The following is a 26,847-nucleotide window of genomic DNA, read 5'->3' as shown; positions in this document are numbered from 1 at the left end:
CACAGATGTGTGATACCCATCCAAATCTCTGGCAAATTTTAAGATAATCAGCTACTCAAATTTAATAATTTAAAGAAAAAATCTTTGGCAATTAGCTCATTTGCTAAACTGAAACACACATTTGCCTACGTGATCATTGGTATCTCTAATCTTATAGTTACAATGACAATGACACTAAAAGACTTTTGATTAATTGCTATCCTGGGCAAATACTCTTATCACTGCTGAAACAACACTTTATTCCTTAATTAGTTAAGGAATATTTAATTAGTTAAGCATAATTAATTATGCTGCTGGGCTGACATTCCATAAATCTATGGCAAATGACCTAATACCAAGCTGGCATTCTTGAAGCAGTCTCCTTTTAATGGAATAATTTCAAGTAAGGTTACAGCAGAATGTAGCCTGTGGCACCTCTTGCAGGAAGTCAAGGGTAGGATGTCAATATGAGTGCTCTTGTTAATTTATTTTTCCTTCTATATATTTTGCAATGAACTTCCTTGACACTGGTTGGGAAGGGTCATCATAGAATCACAGGATCGTAGGATTTTAAGGGTTGGAAGGGACTTTAAAGATCATGGAGCTCCAACTCCCTGCTATAGGGAGGGACACCATCCACCAGACCAGGTGGCCCAAAGCCCCATCCAACCTTGGCTTCTTCCCCACTTTCTGATCTCTCTACTAACCCAAAAAAAAAACTGTCAGAGAATTGATACTGCTTTTCCTTAATAAGCAAAATGTCATAAAAGTCATGGTGGCTTCTGACAGAACAAATAGAATGAAACCTCGTAAGTTCTCTACAGAGACTTCATTTTAGTTTCACATATGATGCATTATAAAAATCACAGAAAAAACGTTATTTCCTCAAACCATTATAAAAATCTTCACACTTCTAAATGACTGTACAAAACATTCTTCAATTAAACTAGGTAAACTAAGTAAATTAGTCTGAATCCCTGTTTGAGCTCAGATAAAGAACTAACCTTAGCTTTAAGTTTCATACATTGAAATAATTTTAGAAGACCTTGAACTGAAAGTAAATTCAAATATCATAAAAAGATCCATGATCACCCTGGGAGGTTCTTAAGGGACTACACATCTCTTACATGTCTTAGCACTGGTCAGAGTATGTAGTCCTGGAACTGACAGCACATTACCTGTGTGGTGGGAATGCTGGAGAACAGCATTCCTGCACACACATCAGGGACGGAAAAACTGCACTGTGCCCAATATGAGAAGAAAAGCTTAAAACCAAAAATGATCACAACACTTCATCCTGTATTTCTACAGTGTGTTATATACTGAGTACCAGATTATCTCTAAAATTTCTCCTCATACTTAAAAAGGCAAAAGTGCAGTAACTACGGTTTTGCCAAAAGTGGACACCCCAGCCTATTTTTAATACAAACTTACTTGCACAGCCCTAATGCATGTGCTCATTTTACTGGCCATAGAAACCACAGCTACTTGCCCAGATAGAATTTATTGTAAGGCCAGAAGCTAGAATTTATGAGAAACCCCCTTGAATTAAATAGCTAAAATAAGACCATTATCCCAATTCTTCAAGAATTCCCTAAAAGTAACACATTACCAAACCCCTTTCTTTCAGCTCCCTCTTTTTGTTATAGGAAAAAGCTAGTCAGAATAAAGGCAACAGGAAAAACAAAGCAGAGGTCATTATTCTCTCCTATCTCTTCTGAAAAAAAATTAAAAGCAATTCTGACCCATGCAAAACACAGGCTTCCCAGATACATAGCATTGTGTGAAAATGTTAAACCTACTCATATGTAACATCAGTATGAAATACAAATCATGGTGTATACGATGCTGGGTTATGTGTTAGAATGTTTCTTAAAAACACTGTATTAAAAGCCATAGTCAATCCAAAAGAATATCCTGCTCAAGCATCACTGGCTTGTTTAAGTAGCTAAATGGAAGCCAGTACATCAAACCACTTCTTTACTTAAAAATTACTGAGTCAGGATGACTAAAACAAGTCATCTTTAAAAATAAAATTTACTAATGAGAAGTTACCACACTGCTTCAAACATGTGAACTGTATTAAATACAGCAATAGTACTTCGGAATTTTTATGCTTTAGAGCATTAGACAATGATTCATATAATTCAGCATCCTGTCTCCACCATTTAATAACTTGCAACTACTTAATTTAAGGGTGAAATGCAATTAACCAATTGCTGAAGGATAAAACAGAGCAGTGGACACAATGCAAATTCTTTCTTGACCCGTGGAAAAGATGCATTAACTCAATAAAATGCAGTATTTGACTAGTTGGGTTTTAATTCAGCTATTAGCTAAGACAGAGATGATACAAATAAAATTATTTAGAAAATTTCTGAAAATGTCTTTTTCAAAAGAATTCAACTTATCCACTTCAGCCCAAAATACTGCAGATATTCAAGACTGGGCTATTCTGAGGTGAGCCTGCCTTTTTAGTGAAAATTAGTCATGTCCACTAAGGTGCTATGGAATAAGGGCGGTTAAATAAAAAAAAAGGGGCAATGTATTTTTTGCAGTGATATAAAAACTGAATTTTTTATTTGTTTAATATTTGTGGATATTTGTTGAATATCCACAAGCATATTCAACTGCTTGTGGTCGAAACTGTGTTGATCCATACCAGTAAGGATCAACAACTTACAGTTTGAATACTATGCTGTGTTTATCTAGATACCTCAGTTTTACTGGTATGCAAGGGTAAAGGATTTATTTTCCACAAAACAATGTTCTCTCAGACTCCTGCCAGAAACAAACAGCAAACTCACTCTTAATCTTCTATTAATCTTCCAATTTTTATACTATTTAACACTCTACTTATTATTCTATAGTCAGAAGCATGTACAAAATTCAGCCTTACTAGAAGGGAAGGGAGAGATTCCTTGCAATTTTTATAATTGCTTTCAAAATGTAAAGGTCATTTAATCAATGATAAAATACTTTTGATAGCCAGATCTCTGAAAGCATGAGACTGATTGTACCTTGCTTGTATTGGAATTCTGTAGAGAGACTTCCATGGTAGCATCACTGTTGTACAGAAGTACTCTTATACTGTAAAATCCCAAGGAATCTCTCCTTTTCCAGCTGCCACCTCTCCATAAGAAAAAACAACATTGTTTTATATTCTAGGCTCTCTTGAATTCTAGTGTGACCTGCATATGAACAAGCATAGAAGTTGGAAGTGAAATACAAGCCCTTGCAACAATTTTGGATTTGTCCTTTTATTCATGTGTCAGGCCTTTCTGAGCCAGGATGTCAACTTGGAAACTTAATAAGCTAAGCTGATGTTTAAAAGAGCTGAGAACTGGCCACATTTCAGAGTTTTCTCTCACTAGGGATAAACTATGTCTAAAAAAAGATATCCTGATTCTAGATTAACTTCTTTTGTAATGAAATCCTTTAAATTTTCCTTTGTTTATTAGAGGGTAACCTTTCAGTTCAGAGGTGTATTATTGGCACAAATATTTTTGAAAGAAAATCGCATGGCTCCCACATATTCCATGCTTTGAAAATCTGTCTGTTCTTACATTCTGAGAATCTGAAAAAAACCCATCATCTTACACTGAAAACTGATGGACAAAACTCTTACTGCAGCAAGGGCTGGGAAGAACTTTTCACCTTGAAGTTCATTTCTACAAAGGGAACACACATCTGATCCATGCAGTTTGTGTTTTAGAACACTATTAATTGCATAAAATAATCTAAGGAAATAAAACCCATCAAATAAATACACCTGCATGTAACCTCATATTCTTTAAAGCTTACATTAGAGGATATTTCAAAGGATGAGAAATAAAACAGATTAAAACTATTAACTCATCTATTTACAGAACTGTGACAATTTCAGGACAAAAGCTTGACTAAACAAGCACAGGAGAAATTCTTATGTTGCTTGTGGTAAATATCTTAAGATGTGATGTGATCCCACAAGCAGAACTTCCAAGATCTACATTTACTTTTCTTTACCGTGGTTAATTACCAGGGATAAAAGTTTAAAACAACAATGACATGAAAGACAGAAATGAAACAAAATTAGGTTAACATGAGAAGGGGAAACTTGGCCTACACAGAACACTAAGTTAATTTTTAATTTGCTTTCCTGTGGTTTTTAATACAAATTTCATGACTGTGTTGTGGATGGTTTATTTGTTGTAAGGAAGATTAGAATGTGAGATGCTTAACAATGGCCAAGGGTTTTGAGGGTTTGTGCTACATAGCATCTAATGGTCTCTATTGATGGATTTCCCAACACATTCAACAAGGGAACATTCAAAAGACAACTGAATTTAATTCTAAGGGCTTTGGTGTATCTAGGTCCTTGAAAATAGGTCATTCAATATTTGACTTGTGTAAGCTGCATTTTCAGCACTGCTGCCATATTAAGAAGGACCAGTCAGCAGTAGGAATTGAAGGTGTTTGTCCTCAAACTTGAGTACCTGATCTGCCCAGGGATACCACACTAGTGAAAAGATCCATGTACAGAAATACTGTCCCTTTAAAAACAAATAAGTCCCCAAAATACAGGAAAGGGACTAGAAGGAAGTGTAAGCCATTTTGAACTACAGGAAGATACATCAACAACAACAGAGGTCTGCAGCAGTACACCTGGAAGGAATGGACTTAGCTCTGAATGAAAGAAAACTCTGTTTTTCTGGTTACCAGCTTGGCAGCATTGGACACAGAAGCTACAAAATGGCAAATCTCTTTTCCTTTGTAAACCAAAAGGAAGGCACGTTCACAAAACCACCAACAATAACACTTACCTATGCAAGGAATACAGAAAAGACAAGTCAGTCAACTTTCTTCCACTGTTCCACTCACGATTTCAATACCTAAGTTACAGGATTTGGGGTTTGAGGCATTCTGGGGATTATTTCCTGGGGCTAAAGATTAACTGCTCATATTTTCACAAGCTATCCTTAAACAACCAATGTTGGGCATTATAGGCTGTGCTATGGCTCTGCTTGGAGCAGCACCACAGAATTATAATTGACTGGATTCAGAGAGGATTAGTCAGAATTCCAACACTCCTGACTGCAACACAACCTAATTGGGGCCTGAGCAATCCCCTGATTGGAATAACCCTCATCAGCTCACTTTATTAAATCCCCAGGAATGCAAAATAAGCCTGTTTTCATCACAAACAAGATTTTCTTTCCCTTGCCTTTTTAAATGACCCATAGACTTGCAGATTCATAGGTGAATTTCCACACTCAAGATAACTTGGGGATAAATTAGATAGTAGTTACAAAAATCCTACTGAAAATGGAACTTACTTCTGCATATAAATTATATGCATTGGAGTAACACAGTCTAAATTCTAAAGAAGACATATTTTAGCACATAATTAGGTCTGGCTAATTATGAGTAAATTAGAAGAGTTAATGAATCTCATGATTCTGTCTTTCATTAAAAGGACTAATCAGATTTACTTTACATTCCTAAAAAAATGCTACATTAGGAACCCTTATTTGGTTATCTAATGCCACCATATCTGAAAAATAGAATAAACTCCAAAGCATCTGAGCAGTTAAAAAGCCCCAAGAACATAAGATACTACTTTTATCATTACAAAACCACATTTGACTCGTTTACTTAAGAAAAAAAAATCTTAGTCCTGTTCCATATTGAAATATTAACAATGAAGTAACATTTTAAAAGAATCTATGAGATAATTTTCTCAAACAAAACTACAGAACAGATTTTGCCTCCACTGATGATACAGTGTTACTTTTTTTATTTAAAGTACATGACAAAGGATTACAAGAAAGGTATTAAACAACCACCCAAAAAAATGCTGGGGTTTTTTAAAAAACCCCGATGAATAAGTCACCTCATGTTTGCAGACAGGGTTAATTGCATCAGAGCTTGGCGTATCTGATATTATTTCTCATCAGAGTGTTCAACTAACCACATGAGGCTACAGGAAGGCTTGTGTAAGGTATATTCATGTCATGGTTTCATGGTATTAAAAAGTGACTTTATGTAACTTGAATATAAACATTCTGTGAGAAATAATACACGAAATATAAACATTGTTTAGAAACACAGGGTTCAATTAACTCCCTAATCTTTTGTGCCAAATCACTGAAACTGATAAATATAAATCTTTTTTTTCCAGAAGGCATGTCAGATCTACCCAGCTGCTGCTGACTGGTAAAACAACTTTCAACTTTCATTTTTTATTATGGCATATAAATATATCCCTTTACCCAAATACACAGGAAGAAATTATTCCTTTAAAGGGCCAATATAACCCATGCAGATCTCTCCTTTAGTTCACACAAATCAATTAAAATGGTTAAAAATTACACCTTGAAAACTTTCAAAACTTTCATTCAACACCATAAAATTGTTGGATTTCACAATTTGCTTATATTTTCAGAACTAAAAAGAAGGAAACATAAGTGCAGCAGTTACCAAAAGCTCACAAGCCCTAACCCAGGACTGCCAAGCCCACCACTTCATCTTCCTGCCCTCCATGCCAGATCATTCTTTGGTTACAAATTACTGCTACCAAACAGTTAAAATCTGAAATTTCCCTTCACTAACTACATTGTCAGATTTGTGTTCTCAGCTCACAGTTGCCTACCAGGTCTTAAGTTTCCCTTTTCATTTTCAAAACCAGCCTTATTTTCCATTTCCCATTATCAGTTTTAAGTCTAATTAGAATTCTTAGCTTTACCTTCTCTTCCTAACTTGATTCAGTTTTTGTCCTTTGTGAGTTTCTTACTCAATCGTTTCCATAACACAACAAAAGACACAGAATTATGCTCCATGGTAACATCCAGTTCTTTCATCTTACAAGCTGACAGGAACTAAAACAGCATGAAAGAAGAACTACAGATTCAGCTTTATTTCATCCATAACTCCCTCCCTTAGTGCTGTGGGGATAAAAACCTGCTGAACTGCTTTGTGATGCTGCTTTCCTGCAAGTGCAGCTCTGGAGACTGAAGAGGTCCAAAATGGGGATTTGTGATAAACAATCCAAGCCAAAGTTTTACCACAGCTGACTGAGAATTTTGGTTTTTTTCTGGTTTTAAGTTTCCTTACTGAAAATGGCTAAACAACTCTATCTGAAGTTTTCCAAAGTGCAGACTGGGAAAACATGTAATGCAAAATTTCAGACCAAACAATCTAAATTGAAAGCAACAGAAAAGACAGTGAGAGAGGTCGAGCAATCAGCACAAGCAGTACTAGTAATTGTGCACTGCAGGCAGTCATCCTATTCACTGCCACAATAACACCATTTGGAAATTGTGTTAGCTTGGCAACTCGTTTACCTTGAATTCTTCAACAATAATAGTTAAGGCTTCATGTCCAGCTTTTCTCATGTCTTCTAATTCCTGCTTATGCTTTTCCTGTACAAAAATACAGAAAACATTAGGCACATGATATAACAATTTGAATTCATGAGAATGAATGAATGAATGAATAAATAAATACATACGAATTATTTTCCTGTTTTGGTATCTTTCATGAAGAAATGCACAAATGCACACAGCTTGATCCTTTAGATATTATATATATAATGTATATGAATATATGTGTGTATGTGTGCATATATATATACACACACACACACACACATATATATATATATATACATATATATATGCTAAATTCAAGTAGGTCCCACTATCAAACTTGTTTTTATTTCTTAATTTTACTTTATAGACCCGACACAGTTCTAAATGTTTCTCCAATTTTTTTTTCAGAACTTTCTTTGTTTTTTGGTATACCTGTGGATGGCAGGACTTCCAAATCACCTTCTTAGTAAATGTTATTTACTGCGTCTACCAATAAAAATGTTGAGATAAAGTAGTATCAGATTGAGTTTCCTCAGAAATGCACATTTTCTCCTACTTATTATGTGGCTCCTCTTTTATCACTAGTTATATTCTTAAGATTCCCGGGAAAGTCTTCTTGCAAAAGAAATCCTAAATAGATTTTTCAAACAATGCTGCATTGTTCACTTTTTATTTTCTGCACATTTATGTAAAAGGAACCTGGAGAGAAACATTCTATCATTTTTTTCCTTTACCTAATAGTTTGCTAAGGCTGCAATGTGAACACCTCATTGGATTTTCACCAGCATTTCCCCCTTATCAATGAGTAGCACCACTTTTTCCAATCACCAATTAGAAAGAAGCTGAAAAACATTCCCTCCCTCCTTGTTCTTTGCTTCAGGGTCTGTTCTTGTATCAGGTCATATGGCAGGATGCAGTTGCTTTAAATCGTCTTGGATTTACATCATTGGATTGTCTTGGTGCAGAAAGCAGAAACACATTAATCACAAATGTTACTTTGCAGTGATCATAGGACAAAACCATACACAACTTACACTATATAATTTTTTGCTTTTTGGGTCATAATAAAGTTGAAATTAATTAATACAATTCTATGCTTCCTAAGACTTGTGTGTTTGGAATAAGAAAAACCTAGTGTCTAACAAAGCACGTAAGACCATTAAAAATTAATTAATCAGACTGTAACTGTATTTAACTAGAGATTTCTGCTCTGTCACTCAATTCCTTTCTCCTGAAAGAGTAGTTCTTAGCAAAAACTAGGAAACTACAGCTACACAGTCCTCTTACCTCTGGCCCAAATCTAATGAGACATTTGGATTTTCTTTAATAAAACCGTGGGCTTTTGTGAAGCCCAGCAAGAACAACTGCTAAGTAGAAGAAGAATTAAAGATGGAAATATTTTGCCGTGCACATTAAATACTACATCCGACAACAACACACAACATGTGGCTACATCATTTTAAACCTCCTGTGATGCAATAATGTATCCCTGACAACACAAATCATTCAAAGTCTGATATTATACAGGTTAAAAAACCCCAATTGTTTTGACTGAGGAAGTAAGATATCCCATTCTGGTAGAAAGCACAGTGCCTCTCACTCGCAATACCAGGCAAAGCAAAACAGAGAGCAAAAAATGACATTTGTCCCCTTACAATAAATTCCTCAAGTTTTTAGAACCAGTGACTAGTTCAAGGTCATGTCCTAAATGTGAACTGGTAACACAAGTTGAAGCACTGACACCAAGGCGTTCCTGTAACATCTGTAAAGAGTCTTCTATTCCTGTAGGAAATGTTCAAGGCAGGTATCTGAGTTGCTGCTGATTGCCTGTCTTCTGTAAGGCTGTGGTACCCTCAGAGGTAGCTGCCAGTCTGAGCCAGTATCTCAGAAAGCAATGCACTCTCTTCCCTCTTAATTTCTGTACTCATGCAAGAAGGCACACTGTAGCTCCCTGCCGGTAACTGAAGTAGAAGACAAGTTTCAAATCCATCTTACGTAGCTTTGCTTTACACAATTACATCATTAAAAGTCCTCATAGTGGAGTCCATCGCACTGAGACTTTTGTCTCCATAAAATCAACTCTTCTTTAAGAGCACCATTTTAAAAGATTACCAATAACATTCAGCATCATAATGATTCTGTTAAGAAATAGGTACGTTCTTATTTGAAGATATAAATATATCCTTCAATTCACCCAAGTACAGAGAAAAAATAGTAATACTGAATGCAAAGGAGAACTTGAGGTAAACATGATGAGAATCAATGAGAAACTGAGGTAAAGATGATAAGAATAAGTCCATACTGGTTAATTAACATATACACTAGAGTGTGCTATTGTGTATAAAATAGAGATTGGTCACTATTTCTGTTCATGTGAAATAAGAATGTGAGCTCTACAGAACAGAGACACAGGAGCATCTCCAGGTCTCTAGCAAAGCAAGTATTTTCACTTTGGTGCTATCATCAACATCCTAGTGAAAGATACAGCTAAGATCCTAAAGATAAGGAAAAATACAGGGAGGAGAGAAAAGATTTCAGATATCCCAAGATAGCCAAAACCCCTACATTACACACAACCTTAAGCTTACCACAGGAAGCAAGGAGACACTGATTTATTTCATACAAGTAAACATAATTTGTACCTGGAGCATAACAGTGGAAGACTCTGAGGTGAAAAATGAAGTGAGGTAGCAAACAAACTTTCACAAGCAACTGCCTAACATCGTGGTGGTGAGGACATTTCCTGCTGAGTTAGAAATGAGTTGAGCCAGAGTTGAGTGAGTGTGAACAGAGCAGCCTGCTGGGAATATTATGACTGATTAAATGTGAAAAACTATGAAAAGGAAATAGTATGGAAGAGGCTGCACAAGCCCCAAACTGAAACATAATTACCGTTCCCACACCACTCTCTGAGTATTTGAGGTGTATAACAAGGATCTCTACCCTGTCACATTTAAGACATTAATATTTTGTGAAGAACAATTATAGTTTATATCAGCTCTTTCTTCTTCCCTACAGGATGTGCATACAGAGACCCTCCACTGAAGAGGACTTAAAACAATAAAAAGAAGTGCTAAAGCTAAAATGTTGTTAGTATGAATGTGCATTTTACTACCAAAACTGCATGATATGGTAAATAGCACCTACACTTGGCTCAGGATGCCTTCTCTGGCTGCCTTGAGGTTTTTAAAATATTACACAGATAGTTCTTTGGGATGAAGCTGTCGCTGTTGAGTCAGGGATGGAAACAAAAGACTCCAGTCTTCAGAAGGTGAAAAGAAGGTGTTTAATAGAAATTAGGACATCTTTTATAACCCCACTCACTAAGCTGAGACTCGATTGGTCTTAAAGGAAAAACCTCTCACACTACTGGTGAACTACGAATAGCACACTCTGGAAAATCATATCTGTAAACAACATGTGCAGAAAGAGAGATAATAATTGTTTTAATTCTTTCTCTGAGCTTTCTCACAGCTTTCTCACAGCTTCTCACAGCTTGCCAGGAAAATCCTGGGAGAGCTATGTCTCTCTCTATTCAGAGGATATATGATTACCACATGAAGCTACAAATGTGGCAGGGCAACTTATGTCCTGGATACTTTCCTACTTCCCCACATAATCTAAATGGTGGGACAGGATAGCAAGAGGAAGCAAGGAAGGAGGAGTGAACAGGAGAACAATGCCAGGGAAGCTGACAAGAAGAGAACATTTCCATTAAACAACACAGTAAGCATAAAAGGAATTCTGAGTTTCATTAGGATATTTTTTTGTCTCTTATCTCAAAAGCATCAGTCTTCAGATCAAATTAAATTCCACCATTGTCCATAAAGAACAAAATATTAATTTGGAAAGGGTTGCCAGGTGTCATCAATGGCTACTGATACTGAAGCCAGTTGTAACACCCAACACAACTTTACATAGTGCATGTATTTAAAAATATATCAGTATCTATGTAATTCTTTACTGTAGTACACTTCATGATACATACAGATATATACAAAAAACTACACTAGGAGAGTTTTCCTTCTTTAGATAGGAGACTGACCTGCACATTGCAAGGATCTGGAAAAAGGGCAGCTTAGGGAAAGAGGATCATGCTAGGAAATACTTAAGGAAGTTGGACATAATTAAATCCGTGATGCCTGACAGGATGACCCCACAAGTGCTGAGGGAGCTGGCAGATGTAACTGTGAGGCTCCACTCAATACCTGTGGGCTGATCACAATGACAGGAGAAGTGTCTGAGAATTGAAGGTAGTAAATGTCACCCTTGTCTTCAAGAAATGACAAGAAAGCACAAGGAGCTACAGGCTAGGCAGTCCCAACTCAGCACCTGGGAAGGTAATTGAGCCAGCTTTTCCTGTGACAAAGGGAAGTTTTTCACAGCAGGGGGCTATGTTTTGGATTTGTGCTGGAAAATGCATTTGTATCTCATGGGTATTTTAGTAACTGCTGGCTTTTGACACTTCTCTAAAACCCTCATGGACGAGCTGCCTAAGTGTGGTCAGGAGAAGCTGAAGGAGAAGTGGATTGAAAACTGGCTGATTGAAAAGTGCCACGCCCAAAAGGTGGCAGTGTGTCCCAGGGGACAAGAAGCTGAACATAAGGCCAACAATCCTGGATTGCATCAGAATAAACATTGCCCCCAGGTCACAAGAGGTGATCCTACCCCTCCACTCAGCACTGTTAGGACCATTCCTGTGTCCAGCTCTGGGCTCCACAGTAATAAAAAACCACATGGGCATACTGGAGAGAGACCAGCAAAGGGACACAAAGATGACGATGGGTCCGGATCATCCTTCACATAAAGAGAGACTGAAAGAGTTAAGACTGTTAAGTCTGGAGAAGGCTCAAGGGGATCCTATCAATGTATATAAATACCTGAAGGGATGATACAAAAAGAGCAGAGTCAGGCTCTGGAATGGGCTGCCCAAAGAGGTGGTGGAATCACTGTCCCTGGAGGCGTTTGAAGGAAGACTGGATGTGGCACTCAGTTGAGTTGATAAGGTGGTGTTAGGTCATAGGCTGGACTTGATGATCTCCAAGGTTCTTGCCAACCTAGCTGACTGTAATTGTTTTCACCAAGTCCTAACACACTACGTATTAATTCTGAGGCCTTCTGGTTTTTCTCAAAACTTTTCTACAGGAAGTACTAAAAAAGATCTTACAAAGCAAACAACAGCGGAGTGCTGCATATTTCTCACAGGTGAGTCCTTCCAAAGGACCCACTGCATACAGCTCACTACAGTACCCATGTTGTTTTCCAGTATTTATTCTGGATACAATCTTTTATTACCAGTTTCAAACATATGAAACGTCAAATGTCAAAACTAATAGTAATCAAACCCATGATTTATATCAACAAAACTTTAACTAGAAATACCTTATGCACCAAAAATGGGTAACATTTCCATCTGCAGCTCTCTTAACCTTAGAGAAGTAACTAACATATGCTTTAGAAATATAACTAATTGAAAGAATACAGATTGAATTTTCATAGAGTTGTACTATTCATAACACATAATAATGTTCACAGCACATTCCTAGAGGATAACTTCAGTCTTTTCATGGATGTTTTAAAACCCAAGATGACTACAAAGAAACCTGACAGTCAAGTGGCTTCAAAAGCATGCAGAAATTAATTTCACTTCAGCAAGAATAAAAACTTTCCACGGTTTACTTCTAGAAGATATAAAAAAAAAATAACTCATAGCATCATTATATGTAAATATGCTAATAATTTTATGTCGAGCTCTAAGATTACCATATCTTTGAAATTTTTCCAATGTAATAAAAAACCTGTTTTCTTCCTTGTTTTTGAAGTATAGAAAATAAGTTTCATTATAACATAAACAATCATACTTAGCACAAAATCAACAGAAAGATAAGTTATATCCTTACATTTGTATCTCCTTTGATTATTCAGTATGTGAACTATTTTATTGGTCTGCCTCTTTAATTAAAACTCTGGGAGCAAACAATCGAGATGTACTTATCTCTTCTTTCAGTCTTAACTCCTTTTCTGATTAGTAAATCTATTTTGGAACACTAAAAGCATTCCAAAGCAGACATACTATATGAAAACTAGCTGACAAACAGCTATTTTCCCATCAAAGTACAAGCAAAGCATCCTCAACACAAATTGTTGCCATGCTCATTCTGGGCTACAAAGACATTTTTGTTTGTTGGTTTCCAGAAGGCAAGTGATGATGTGCAAGTTGAACAAAACTCAGAGAATTCACTGGACAACCAGAGACACAAGTATGCATCTTTGCATCAACTCGCTGTATTTGTTTCATAAGAGAATTGACAAGAATTTAGATAAAAAATTAAAATAACCATCAGCTTAGGAAATTGAGCATAAAATCAATGAGTTCGGGATAAAGTAAATACCAAGAAATACAGGCACTGAAGATGACAATACAGCATTTTAAATTCTTTCTTAGCTGAAGATCCTCATGAAATGCTTCTCTTGACTGTGTTGTTTTAGAGAAAAGAGGGATATGAAATAAAATCAGATGTCCGTCAGTTTGACTATATTGTCCAAACCAGAATGCAAACATCATCTGCAACTGAACTTCCAAAACTTTCCTCCATCAGAGAACTGTTATCAAGCTGTAGACTTCAAGATTAACTTGTTGGTCATTTGTTTTACTTCCTGAAAAAGTCATAAACAGTCTAAGCATGAAGGGGGAAAAAGAAATCCAAAGAGATAGAAATTACACCTTTACCAGAGAAAACAAAGAAGTACAAAAAGAAAAGAGGAAAACTAACTACTGCTCGCTTATTTTAAGATACTGCTATGAATTCTGCAAGAAAGGGATTTTTGCCTAAGCTCAGAAAAATTCCAGCTGGAAGGAAGCATCTCCCCCAGTCTAGAAAAAGGTATCCAAATCACAGATACACAGATTTTATAAGGAGGCCGTCACACTTCCAGTGTATCTTAGGGAACTTGTAATGCAGCTGAACAACTCTATTTTGCTTCCTGTAAAACCTCACACTGAACATGGATAGGTTTCATAGTACAAGCTCCTATTCTAACATGGCAGATATACTGAAAACCACCAAAAATGTTGTATTCCATACAACAATTATTTAAGTTTACAGTAACTGATATTTTGACTAGTTTACCATTTCAAATACTGCATTAATCAGATTTTTGGTTCAGGCATTCCTGACCCTGCCCTTAATTGGCAATGAGGTAGGCCAAATTTGAGTAAAATATTCCAAATAATTCAGCCTGGGGAATATCCCCTGGACTGCATTTAAAACTTTAGTGACTGGGAGTATGCTATTTATTTTTCTCAGTTTGTAACCAAAGTATTAAATCACAAAATCACACAATCATTCAGGTTGGAAGGAACCTCTAGAGGTCATCTAGCTTAACCTCCTGCTGAAAACAAGATCAACACTGAATTCAAACCAGATTGTTCAGATCCTTGTCCAGTGAGATCTTGAAAAACTCTGAAGATGGGGATTTCACAACATCACTGGTTAAGATACCCTAATGCTTATCTTCATAAAATACTTTTTTCCTTATAGCAAGTTGCAACTTCCCATGTTTCAGTCTATCACCATTTCCTGCTACACACCTCTGCAGAACATGCCTAGCTCCATTTTTCGGACAACTTTGTAAGTATTGACCATCTGCTATTAGGCTTCCTCTAAGCCTTCTCTTCTCCAGACCGTCAGTGTACACATCAATCCTCTCATCCAAAATCTGGGAGTTTCATCACAGAAGGCAATCACGTTGGTCAGGCATAATTTGTCTTTTGGTAAATCTATGTTGGCCATTCCCAATCACTTGGTTCATGTGCCCAGAAATGGCTGCCAAGAGCACTTATGCCATGATATTCCCAAAGACCAAGAGGCTGGTGTGCCTGGATCCATCCATCATCCTTCCTGTCTCTTTCCAACAACCAGCAGCTTCCCCCAGTCTCTGAGTGGATGCAGAACTCTCTCACGGTGACAGCGAATTCTCTCATCACTCCTGAGCTTTGTGGGCTGAAGCTACTCATTTTCACAAATGACATCTCTTCTCTCCCATTCCTTTTTCCTGAGATGGTGAAGCTCAGGTTCTGCTTGCTTCCCAGACACCGTGCATTTGTATGTGTACATTTGGCATGGGTCCCCAGAATCCAGTCAATTGTTGTGCTGGTTGAAGCATGAGAGCCTGTTTTGGGTTATTTCTTTCACCACGTCCCACCTCTGAGGTGACTAAACCCCCACTTACAAATAGATGTCAAATTCACACATGGGAGGAGAAAGAAAGCCTTGCTTTGCACTTTTACAACCAACACGTAAGATGGACAAATCAAGAAATCAAGATGACAGTATTTACTTCTCAAGAATGTGTTAAAGAACTTGGGCTTGATTAACAAAGATCGATGACAACATCCTGACATCATCAAATTGTCTGACATCAATGAAGTTCCAATTCTACAGTATTTGTAACAAACAAACAAACAACACCCCGACGTCTCCCACAAAACCCTGTTATACTTTGGAGTCTGGATATAAACCCAGACAGCTAAAGAGCAAGCACAGGTGAAAACTGTAACATACATTTATTAATGTCTCTATTTTAATTACTGTGAAACACTGATGGTACTGAACTAACTGCAAACCTTCAGTTACTTCAAAGGAGAAAAGTTATGTTTGAGGATGTGGAGTAGATGGTAAGTCTATTCACTCTTAAAAAAAAATAAAAATTAACCTAATCTCTTCCTCAAAGCAAAGCAGTCTCACTAAAATCACTAAACCAAAGTAAAATCAATTTTTTTTCTAAGTTAAGCCAGAAAACATCAGATGGAACATTCAGAAAGAGCAATGACTGACACCACATTAAATTTCTTAGAGATAACTAAAAGCTATGTTGGGTTTTAATTGATTTTTGGTGGGTTTTTTTTTTAATTAAACTGTGATTTAAAAACACAGACCTATTAAATTTTAAAAATTACAGATCATTAAGCTATGTCAACTAATCTATTTTAATATGTATTACTATTGTCTACAAAAAGTAAATGGATTCATACAGCTAATATTCAGAATTCTAAAGTGACAGTAACAAAAATAGACCTATACCTGTGCTTTTTAAAATATAGTCTAAGAGTAATACAACTCCAGATTCTTGACATTTTTATACACTCCATTTACTTCTTCATCTGGATGATATTAACACTTAAACAAAATTGAAAGAAATATTCTTTAATAAGTGCATAAATATGAGGCAGGGACTGACTTTCCCATTACAGTATCTGACAGTCATTCACTCTCCAGATCTTTTCCTTGTTGCCTTTTCCTTGTTTCTAGAACACCCCTCACTTTCTTCCACCCCTCACTCTGTCTTTCCCTCCAACGATGTTAAAACCACGATTCTCATATTTGAATTTTTTATTTTGAATTACAGTAATTCCACAGCTCCCTCTTTAATCTATTCAATATGCTGCAGTTAAGAACAAAAAGGCAATCTCCCCCTTTCCCCCCTAAAAAAACCCCAAAACCAAAAAAACCCACCAAATATCCCACAGCAGCCAAAACTTTCCCTCCCCAGTAAGAACCCTGTTGTTGCTGAAAGAATGAGAGGGAGAAGCAGAGGCATTCTAATTTGGACACAAATATTGTCTCCTCTAACTCTACAAACCCAGACCATAAAAATGCCGCCCCTTTCAAAGTCCCTCAGTTCCTTTCTCCAAGCCAATTGGCAAGGAGGCAAAAACAAGCTCACTCTTCCTTTGTTGTACGTGAGAAATTAAAATATAAATACATTTTTAGAAGGCTGTAGCATTAGGACTGAATTTGATAGAAATCTTGAGCTGTGTTTTAGCGTGGTTTGAAACTTCTTGGTATTTTACACTACGTCAGACCTCCCACAAATTGGCTTACCCAGATGAGAAAAATCATGATTAAGACACGTTCTTGTTCTGAGCAGCTCCCCTCTTCAGAGGGACACAAACATTGCTTACAGTAAGGCTCTTGGCTAAAAGTGTTTGCAAAAAGGGAAAGCAAATCCTGCTGTAATATAGCCTTCTGAACTGGATGTATGCAGATTTATTAAGCATATGTAAAGGCATTTAAAGGACTGGAGGCCACATTTAAAAATATAAAGTAGTGCAGCACCAGTTAAAAATACAAAATATCCCAAAAATTAATAAAAATTTTATTCTTCCTTAAAAAGACTACTGTGTTTCTGCTGTGCAGTGGAAGATTCATCAGCTATGTCAGTCATTGGTACAGGATAAGGTAATTTAATTGGTGGTAACAGAATGGGACTGTGCTGAAAGCTGATAAAATATTGTCACAAGAGTTGCAACACGCCTCAAAGAGCTGCTATTTTTATTTAACAAATAATCATTTCTCAAAAAAATGTGAAAGTAAAGACAGACAAATTTGATGTAAACAGGATGGCAAGGGCCACTAGACGCCCATTCACGAGAGAACTCACTAACAAAAATATTATGCAAAATATGACATATTTTTAAATTATTCCTGCAGTCTTTGTTAGCTACAATATCCCCTTTCTTCTGGCATGGGAGATGTCCACTTCTGGTTGAATTCTATAAAGCCCTGAATAATTTTCCTCAGTCGACAACTGTCACCACATTTACAGAAAGTAACAGCATAGGATATCGAAGACTATTCTATCTTAAAACACCACTGAACATGTTAGAGTGACACAGAGTTGAAATGTGTCTTAATAAGCAGTGAGTCCAAGTCCCAGGGACTCAGGGAACTTCCCACCAGCCCAGCTGAATGCAGCTGTTTTCCCACTGGGGATTCTGTGCAGGTAATGGAACTCCCAAGGGGCAGATGCAATCACACTCCATATGAAACCCCAGAACTGTTCCCTCTACTGACCCTTCTCAGTTGTTTTTTTTCCCTTTATTTACTCTTTTAAACAAAGTATTTCACAAAGAATTTTCATAAAAGCAGGCATTACACACTGTCTGGAATTAGGTTTTAACTCAAAAAGATGGAAATGGATCTCCTCTTTTGCTTATCACTAACAAGAAGGCTCTTCAAAAATAAAAAGCACCTTTCCAGTTATAAAGTTTGAATATAAGGGAGCTTCAGAACATTTTACATTCTTCGTTGCTTATGAGCTCAAACGGTGTTTTGCTTCTGAGCTTTCCTGAAGTTATCAAGACGTACTGCAAATTCTCTGCCTAGCAAGTCAATGGAAATTTGCTTTTCAATGACACACTCACTTCTTACTTATCTCAAAAGTCAGACAAACTCAGCCCTTTGAAAACTTAGGACAGAAACTTTACAATCTCCCTACATAAACAGGAAATACATTAAGTACAGACTTACTAGCTGAAATTATTCTAAAAATATATTTTAAAAATTATAATAACTGAAGCAATTCAGAATTTCTCTCAGTCCTTTATCACAATGACTAAGATTATTTTTTAAGCATTATTCTTCAGACCTTCATTTTCATAATTTCATTTTGTCATTATGGTACTCCCTTCTGGAAATTAATGTTGATCATCCTAACCGATTATTTCCCTGTGAATGGTTTAACTTGTAATGCATATCCAAAACCAAAACACTGCATTGTGTTTATTAATACCTTCAAGTAAGGTTTATTTTTAAGGAATTGGATAGAACCGGGAAAATCTGTTTATCTCAATATCCTCCAGGTTTAAGAACAGATGTTCTGGTTTTCATTAATATCAGCTTTCTTTCAGTGATAAAACTATTGCCAAGAATAGTAAAAAAAGTTCTCAGTAGTTTACATGATTATTTTAAATGTCACACGCTCTTCTGGACCTTTTAAGTCTTTAGTGAGGAAAAAACCTTATACAAGTTTCAGCAGCAAAACGCTGTTTATTTATTTAGGAGCAGCAACAATAAAGTGACCAATACTGTATCTCTGGAACAGCTTTCTCAATATCAGGAGTTATATAGAAGTCACTTGTTACACACCTTTAGTAATAGTTTAAAATATTAGTTATTTGTTGACACTTTGCCTACATATTAACATTCTGGCAGTTCACTCAAATAAAAAATGTATAGTCATAATTAATAAGGAAGTTTCCAAGGGAACTTAGAAGGGATGAATAAATTCAACTTTGATATGTTAATCACAAGAGTTTCTCAGCTATAACTTCCAGTGTGTGAATTAGTTAGATTAGAACACATTTATACAAACAAATTTCCTTAATACTTGGCAAATCATACATTTCAGCTGGGTTTAGAAACCCAAGTAAACTGTGTTTTAATACCAAGTGTATACTATATATGAATAAAATTTAATACAGATTGAAAAAGTAAATTTAAAGGTGTAGCAGGTTAATTTAGCAATAAAAGTTTCAGTAGTGTATTAAGCTGCATTCTGCAGTCATTCATAGTTTATTAATGAATTATAAACCAAATAAGATGATTTAACAGGTAAAGGTCAATGAAGGGACAATCCTTCATAATTCTCCCCAAAATATCATCCTGGCATTTGTTGTGCATCTTATGCTTCCGAGTGTATAAACAGGAAGTACAAATTCTTTTTAAAAGTATTGACTAATTTTGGCTAATATTGGCTAGGATTTACTATTTTGGTGGTGAGTAATGCTCAGGTACTCACAATAATTACCCCATCTCAGATGCCTCACACTGAACACAAACAGGACTGGAGTGGACCCAGAGACATGGAGATGCTTTGGCACCATTCCCCACATTTTTAAAGGAGGTGCATGCCAAGTAACAGATAACTGTCCTGCAAGCATTGCAACATTTCCCTTTAACTGCTAAATCAGCTTGCCGGTGCACAGTTCATTAATAAACTATGAATGGCTGCAGATTGCTGAAAATTTTATAGCTCATTAACCTGCTACACATTTAAACTTTTTCTGTCTCTATTAAATTTTATTCGTGCAACAAATAACTGGCCTTAAGTATTGTCTTAGCAATACAGCTACCCAAGTTCCTTTCTACATAGGTTTCTTTTTCAATAAATTTTGTGCATTTTCATTATTCCCTCAAAAATCCAACAAGATACTACTCCTACCTACAAAAGCTAGAAAAATCTTGATGTGAAAATCTTGATGTGACAAGACTGGTGGAAAAAAACTCCAACCAAACAGTGCAAAATATATCTGGGCATTTCACAACCTTCTTAAGTAGAATTTCCATGTCAAGGAGAAAAAGTAAAAGATTAATCCCTCTGAATGCACTCACCGTGAATGTGCAAAGGAACATGTGCAGTAGCTGTCACAGACATTAACACACTGAACATAAATCAGTAAATGCACTTAAATCCAGGATGCATTGGCAAAAAACAGATCAGGACAGATACAAAGCAGTCAGGACACAAAACTTGGTTTAAAAAAAACTGTTTTGCTAGTATCTACTTGCACACTAAGAAAATGAATGTTATTTAAGCACGATTTGTTGAATACTTTAAAATCAGGGAGGCAAAGGAGGAACATAAGTGTAAAAAAAAATGCTTGTCATGCCCTATGACTGTAACTGAATATCAGATTATAAGGCAAGTTGGGCATATCAAAGCTGTTAAAAACAGCACAACAACATAAGAGAGGTATATTTTTAAAACAAAATTAGAATGCTTAATCTTACATCCACTCTTCTAATTAATAATCCTGAAATAAGACAACAAAATGATTAATAAAAGAATTGAAGTTTAAAAGGAAAACATAACCTTTCTGTACAGAAATACAGAAATCCTTCTGTAACACAAATATTCATACAGAATCTTTCTGTAATACAAATAAAAAGTTATTTTTCCTCATGAATGGAAAAATAATTTAGAGGAAATAAGAAATCAAAACTGGGTGGGGGGGCAGGGGGGGGCAGTTAGGGCAGGAGGGAAACAGGCCAAAATGTAAACAGCTCTGAAATTATTAATAAATAAAGACTTTGAATAAAAATGAGCGTCTGAAAGAAGAGTACAGAGAGTAACATTAAAAAAAATAAAGGTGAATAAATAAACGTGAGGTATCTGGCACTCACTTGAAAAAGAGGTGGGCAAGGGATTGTTGCCATATCCATAAATACCTTTAGCAGTTCAGCAAAAAGATGCACTGCTATCTGTTAAAGTGTCTTTTCTGAAATTTCCCCTTTTTCCATATTCCATATTTTTAAACCCTGCTGTGACCCATGAAATTTCCTGGAATCTCATTTATAAATTTGTTTGCAGGTACAGTACATAAACTTTTTTTTCACACCTATGTTTTTTTGTTATTAACATTCTGTCTCCTCTATGTCTGCACCTAAAACCAACCTAAATATTTTCTTAGAAGATAGTGTTTAACAGGATGTAAGTCATATATTAGTTTTGTAAGAAAACATACATTTTCTAGTACTCCAGCCATAAAAACCACCTACCTCCAAGACCTGTTTCCAACCTCCTGCAGAACACCTTTTCCAGGATCATAAATGCACTCTCCTGGAAGGAAAGGCCAGGAAGGTGATGACAGGGTGTCACCTCGTGTGAGAGGGGGGAGTTGGAATGTGTAGAGCTCTGTTTTGGGGTAGGGGATCAGTGAAGGATTTGGGGGTCAGGATTAGCAGGCACGCCAACAAAGTGGGAATTGCTGTGCCAGACAGTCTCCAGAAGGATGAGGGCAGGTGAGACCTTCTCCAGGGAACAGGAGGGAGCCTTATGTGATTCCTCACAAGGAATGTGTCCAACCCCAGAATCTGCCAGTGGGACAATGCAGAGATCCAGGAGACTCCAGGGGCACACGGATAACAAGCCCTGGAACACAGGCAGCTGAGGAACAATCCACAAGGCACTCTGCTGGACCTGAGCCTTACAAACATGGGAGGACGCCCTGAGGATGTGAAGATCTGCCCTCACTGCAGTGACCATGCGATGGTGAGTTCAGGAGAAGGACAAAACCAAGAATCACAACACTGGACTTGAGGAAAGAAGGCTTGTGCCTCTTTGGGATCTGCCTGGGACATGGGACACCACCCTAAAGAGAAAGCTCCAAAGGAGCTGGTTCCTGCTCAGGGATTATCTCCTCCAAACCCAAGAATAGTCCATAGGGAGAAGCGGGAAGTCAAGCACAGGCAGCAGGAGGCCTGCATGGATGAACATCACTAAACTCTGGCATAAAAGGGAAGTAGAAGCACTAACTTCAAAAACAAGGAGACAGACACCACCAAATATGCATCCTGGTTCATGTGAATTTGTAAGATATATGGGTCTAATATATAAAAACCTTCAAAACAAGAAGAAATATTAATCAAAATAAAAATAAAGTCATCCTTCAGAGTTAAGAGGGAACAAACTGGCCCAAAATCCCAGGTTTACCATTTTCTATCTTTAAATAACTGCATTTAAAGACTTTTCCTCGTAATTTGAAGCTGTATAATTTAAATGTGACATTTGTACAGGTACTCAAATGAAAAATCTCCCAAAACATCAACAGCCATGGAAATACATAAATTTTACAACCCCTTAACACCTGCAATGATTGAACTTAGGTTATTGCTACCTTTAATCCCAGATAGGCGTTACTGCATGACCTAGTGAACTTCCTTTGGATCATTCTATACTGTTCTGTCAATGTTTTCCTCAAGATAATCTTCCTCTCCTGCCCTTCTATCTGACCTGCTTTCTTACACACAAAAATGCTACATAAAGTCACACTAACAACCAATCAATTTCCAATCATGATTCTTTGCAATAACAGTAAGACTGCTACATAAAATTAGCATATTAAAGTCTCCTTTAAAATAAAAATTTCTAAGATGTTTCGTAAAGAAAGATGGAACAGAAACAATGGTTTCCAAAAGAAAAGAAACTGTTGGTGTTTTAACTGCTGGTTAACAACTACAGGTTTGTTAAGTTAGAAGAACAGAAATCCATTGTCAAAAAGTAAAAAAGAAGTTTATTTCAACAAGAAAGGTCACACCAACAGCAACTATATTGTTCTTTATAAAAACAGCCTGCATAACTTCCAGAAAGGGATGATGATGGGAAAAAGTGTGTTTAACTGCAGCTAGAATTTTCCAGTGGCAATGCAGCATTTCTTCAAATGTGAATGTGTGGTAAATCAAACAAACAGTGAAAAGTATGATCCAGTTCTCAGTGAATCATCAAAACCAGTTATCTGTAGACAGACCAAACATCAGGGGCCTTATCAGCTAAACAATCTGTCCGAGGAATTAAATTCCTATTCACAGCAGTGGAACCAGGCACTACTTTCCCTTCTCAAATTAAGTGTTCCCTCAGTGATTTGAGAACAAGAGAACATCACCTACTGAACAGGAATGTTAATTTTGCTATTGATGGTTTTCACTGTATTACAAATTGGAGTGTGGTAGTTTTAAAATGCAGCTTTTGCTTATTTCTACAACATATTGTAATGTGACTACAACAAAATTTTAGATTTCTAGGATTAAGTGACCACTAAATCTGCGTTATCTTCAAAACCTTGTATGACTTACTATCCTCAAATGACTTAAAAATACATAGCAACTCACACCTAAGGAAGAGCTGAAGTGTTAAAAGTTGAGATGAATATATATACTCTGATCAAAAAAGGGAAAAATATAAAACTGACATACCAACCAAGAAAATATAAAAATCAGACATACATTTGAACCTGTTTCTCTGCTGTATAAAATAAGGAAGGAATTATAAGGCTAAGATTGCAACTTTATGGTTGCAACACTGCACAGAAGTAAAAACCCCTAAAATTACACTTCCCACAGCAATTTTAACTCAGTTCCAATTTGCAAGTAAAGAAGTTGGAAATATACTATGTTATTCTGCCTCTTAAATAGTACAAACACTGAAGCAGGAATGTGAGAATCATAACTCTAATTATATTAGCTTATACAAATTCAAGATCTCAAAGAGACCATTGCATTAAATATCCAAACAACTCTATAATACCAGTTAATAGCAATTTGTTTATTCTGTTTATGAACCCACTGCTGCCCCTTTACTGTCTCTGGTTGTTGCAGTCACATATGGAAATAATGTTAAGAATGTGAAAATACTACATGGTCTGTTCAATCTTGATTTTTTTGAAGCTAATTTTATTTTGATGAAACACAGAACTTTTTACTTTTTGGTTTTACACAATGATAAATGTAGTATGATAACTCTATTGTCATCCATTAGTTAAATGTTAACACTATACCAAAGATTTGGAATTCTGCCTCCCATGCTTAGGAATAGTGATTATCACTAGCCTTCAATTCTTCAATTTTCAGAACTACTTAATTCAATTTAGGGCTTTTTTTCACACCTATGATGAAGAAAGTTTGTGACTAGTCCAGAACAAAATTTGCTTCATTAAAATGGTAACCCAGCTTAGAGAAAATATTTTTATGTTCCTGCCTTGCCTTTCAAAGTTATTTTTTTCTATATCAAAAAACCTAAAACATATTTAATTGATGCAATTTTGTGAGAACAAAACTGTGGTAACATAACTGTCACCCTTGACTGAAGCAGAAACCAATAGGAAAAGGGGTAAAAAGATTAGATTAGTGACTTAGTTGACAAAGATCACTGAAATTTTCTCTCAGAACTAAGCACAGTAACTTCTTCTTCAAAAAAAGGGTGTTATCTAAGTACCACCTTGTTAAAAATCAGATTAACTGACTGGCTTTGTTATATCTAGAGCAGCTTTTGAGAATTCCCTGCCACAATTGCCAGAAGCCAGTTAATTAGTAAATATAAAGGTGCCTGAAACAGTGCATGTTCACGTAAAAGGCAGTTAGAAAAGTCTCCTGAGGCATTGGTTTTATACTTTTTACTCAAACATTAACACAGCAATTTCATTTAAAAGTAATTAAATCAATGCACACCCACAGCTTTGGATGCTGGCATCAGTTCCATTGGAAACCTCATCCTGAGAGTTCCCAAAGCTGAGCCAGACGATCCACTGCAGTCTACTTTAAAACTTTTCAAGTCAATAGCATGAATAACCAGTACTAATCATCAGTGGAAAAGACAGAGCCAGCAGCACAGACATCTGTCCTCGGGAGCTGCCAGCTCCATGTGTGGCCACAGGTGGTGACCTTCATGTTGCAGGAGCCAGAGGAGAAAGACAAAAGAAACTAAAAGCTGTAGTAACAGAAGGCGTCCACAATTCAAGTCTAATGAAAGTAACTTCAACAGGTGTCGCCCTGATTTCTTAGGATTTGCTAAAGCCTTCTGAATTTACATTCTTGTAGAGAACTTTCTCACGCAACTTTCTGTAAACAACCTATTGTTTTGCATTCCTTCATAGAGGCGGAGAAATTTGATAGACCGGTAGTTTGTCCAGTGTCGTTGGAGAGATGGCACGTTCACCTTCCAATCCACTGGCACCTTTTGAGAACTATAAATGATTGGAGTCAGAAAAAATAAATTAGTCTCTTCATGGTGACCAAAGCTGTGGTGCGTCGTTTTTCCTTGTGTCCTCTGGTGACAAACAGGCAGCTCTTAGAAGCATGACTCACTTTTCTCCTCTGGTTTGATTCTGGCTGTACCCAGAAGACATCAAGAGGAAGCATCAAGAGGAACATCAGCATTTCTACGAAGTTAAAGGTTATGACCCTTTTATTGCCATTTTTTGAAAACTGCAGTACCTGACTCAAAGAGTTATGATACAACTGATAGCTGCAAACCTCAGTAGCATTTCTGCTATTCAAGTTCACAGTGATCTTCAAGCAGAAGTATTAACAACATGAAATCCATCCATTCTATTGTTTAGGATAACCAATAACTTTAACCACTGTGGTACTCCATAAATCATGAGGGTTTTAAGTTGAACTTCCTTTTATATCATGGTTAAGCAAACATTTCTTTCATTGAGTAAAGTGTTACACACAAAAAAGGAAAAAGACCAGTATTAGATAATTATATTACTGTAAGTTCCACAATGCACTGCTGTCAGGAATTCAAAACAAATTACTACAGCAAGCCTTTAAATAAAAATGGGAAACAATGCAATAGCTATTAAAGACCATCCAAAGCAGCAAAAAAATTAAGTGAAGCTGAGTGATAGACATAAGCTTCTGAAATGCTGAAACATAGTTTGCTTTGCTCTAACACTGGAAAATGACTGAAAACTCCAATGAAAATTTTGTGTGGGATGTGAAACTTTACACATGTATTTAATGGAAGATGTTAACTTTTATAATGGAAACAATTCTAATTTCACTGTTTATCATCTAATTACACTTAACAGATTTGCATTATGCAGCATGAATTATTCCATATTGAAGTTAGGTAAAACAGCACAAACAGTTGGCCACAGCACTCTAGAACATGCTAAGTCATGCTGTTAAACACAACTACTGAGCAAAGTGGTTTTCTTTCCATCTGTTGTATGAAATAGGTCCTAACAAGAAAGAGTGTTCCGAGTTACAAAAATGTAGTTAGGCAAGTGGGATATTAAACTTACATTCCTGCTAATGTAAAAAATCAGGCTCTGATCTAAAAACCTTAGAAATTCTTTAAATTCAAAACGCTTTGTAACAGGCCCACTGATGCCAAAAAGAATGTTTGTTGGACATAAATATACTCTATAAAAAACCCTCCTGAAAAACAAAGA

General features: G+C 36.4%; 1 protein-coding gene across 8 annotated transcripts in view; it reads right to left on the bottom strand.

Annotated features, from left to right (window-relative positions):
* Positions 1-26,847, bottom strand: part of CCDC91 (coiled-coil domain containing 91) — a 114,479-nt gene that overhangs the window by 53,000 nt on the left and 34,632 nt on the right. For all 8 annotated transcript variants that reach the window (XR_010999508.1, XM_068191718.1, XM_068191717.1 and 5 more), the window contains one exon: positions 7,302-7,379. Coding sequence is in view for 7 of the 8 variants with exons in the window: in XM_068191718.1 (XP_068047819.1) it covers positions 7,302-7,379 (78 nt within the window). In the remaining variant the exon portion in view is untranslated. The remainder of the gene's footprint in view (positions 1-7,301; positions 7,380-26,847) is intronic.

This window comes from Anomalospiza imberbis, chromosome 5 (genome assembly GCF_031753505.1).
Source record: "Anomalospiza imberbis isolate Cuckoo-Finch-1a 21T00152 chromosome 5, ASM3175350v1, whole genome shotgun sequence".
NCBI classification, from domain to species: Eukaryota; Metazoa; Chordata; class Aves; order Passeriformes; family Viduidae; genus Anomalospiza; species Anomalospiza imberbis.
Note: the sequence above shows the minus strand (reverse complement) of the source record. Positions and strands in the feature narration are given on the sequence as shown.